At 57.5% G+C, this 730-nt stretch overlaps 1 protein-coding gene across 1 annotated transcript in view; it reads right to left on the bottom strand.

The window, feature by feature from the left end:
- Positions 1-730, bottom strand: part of BAIAP2L2 (BAI1-associated protein 2-like 2) — a 10,918-nt gene that overhangs the window by 3,007 nt on the left and 7,181 nt on the right. Inside the window, exon 11 of the mRNA XM_010017674.1 lies at positions 270-341. Within this exon, the coding sequence (XP_010015976.1) occupies positions 270-341 (72 nt within the window). The remainder of the gene's footprint in view (positions 1-269; positions 342-730) is intronic.

Below are 730 nucleotides of genomic sequence, written 5' to 3'. Positions count from 1 at the left end.
AGGCCAGAGAGCAAACAAGGGGGAGCAGCCGGGCTTTTAGCCACAACATGTGTCTGTGGGATGCCTCCGGAGAAATACACTTGGCTTGGACTGGCACAGTCACGAGTGCCTTTGAGAACACATTGCACGTGTTAGGGGAGCCATCTAGGGTAAGCCTGTGAGATCTCAGGGCACAGCGAGGTGCTCAGCAGATGCTTCAGCATGGGAGCACCACAGCTCTCCACGAGGCACATCCCAAGCTCCTGCCTGGCCAATTGCTCTCCAGTTACCTGGTAGCTGGCTCCTCCATCTCCCTCGCATCCTCCAGAGGCTTTGCATAAGCTTCAGGGAACCAGCCGCACCTAGGGCACAGGAACAGACACATGAAGCCCAGACAACCATGGTTTGTGGTCCTTCAGACCCAGCTGCCCAGCGCTGCTGATCTACACACACCAACCAAGCCACTGCTGCTGCTACCACGTGACCAGTGTGGACAGGGCTTCTGCACATCTCCCCCCCGCAGGTGGGGTGGGGGGTAACTGCAGACAGTCCCCGAGCCTGGCGAAGGCCTCTCTTATCTCAGAGGTTGTGCACAACCTGTGCTCCTGGGAGCAATGCTGATGCAAGCCAGGAAGAGAAGCCCTGTCTGAGCACAGCCACAAGGAAGTCAAGGCCAGCGCACATGGAAGCTGTGGAAATCCCTTCTCAGGGCAAAGCAGCTAATCACAGAACCCCCCAAAGAAAGGCACTG

The sequence above is a fragment of the Nestor notabilis genome, unplaced genomic scaffold, assembly GCF_000696875.1.
Source record: "Nestor notabilis isolate BGI_N333 unplaced genomic scaffold, ASM69687v1 scaffold9127, whole genome shotgun sequence".
Lineage (NCBI taxonomy): Eukaryota > Metazoa > Chordata > Aves > Psittaciformes > Psittacidae > Nestor > Nestor notabilis.
Note: the sequence above shows the minus strand (reverse complement) of the source record. Positions and strands in the feature narration are given on the sequence as shown.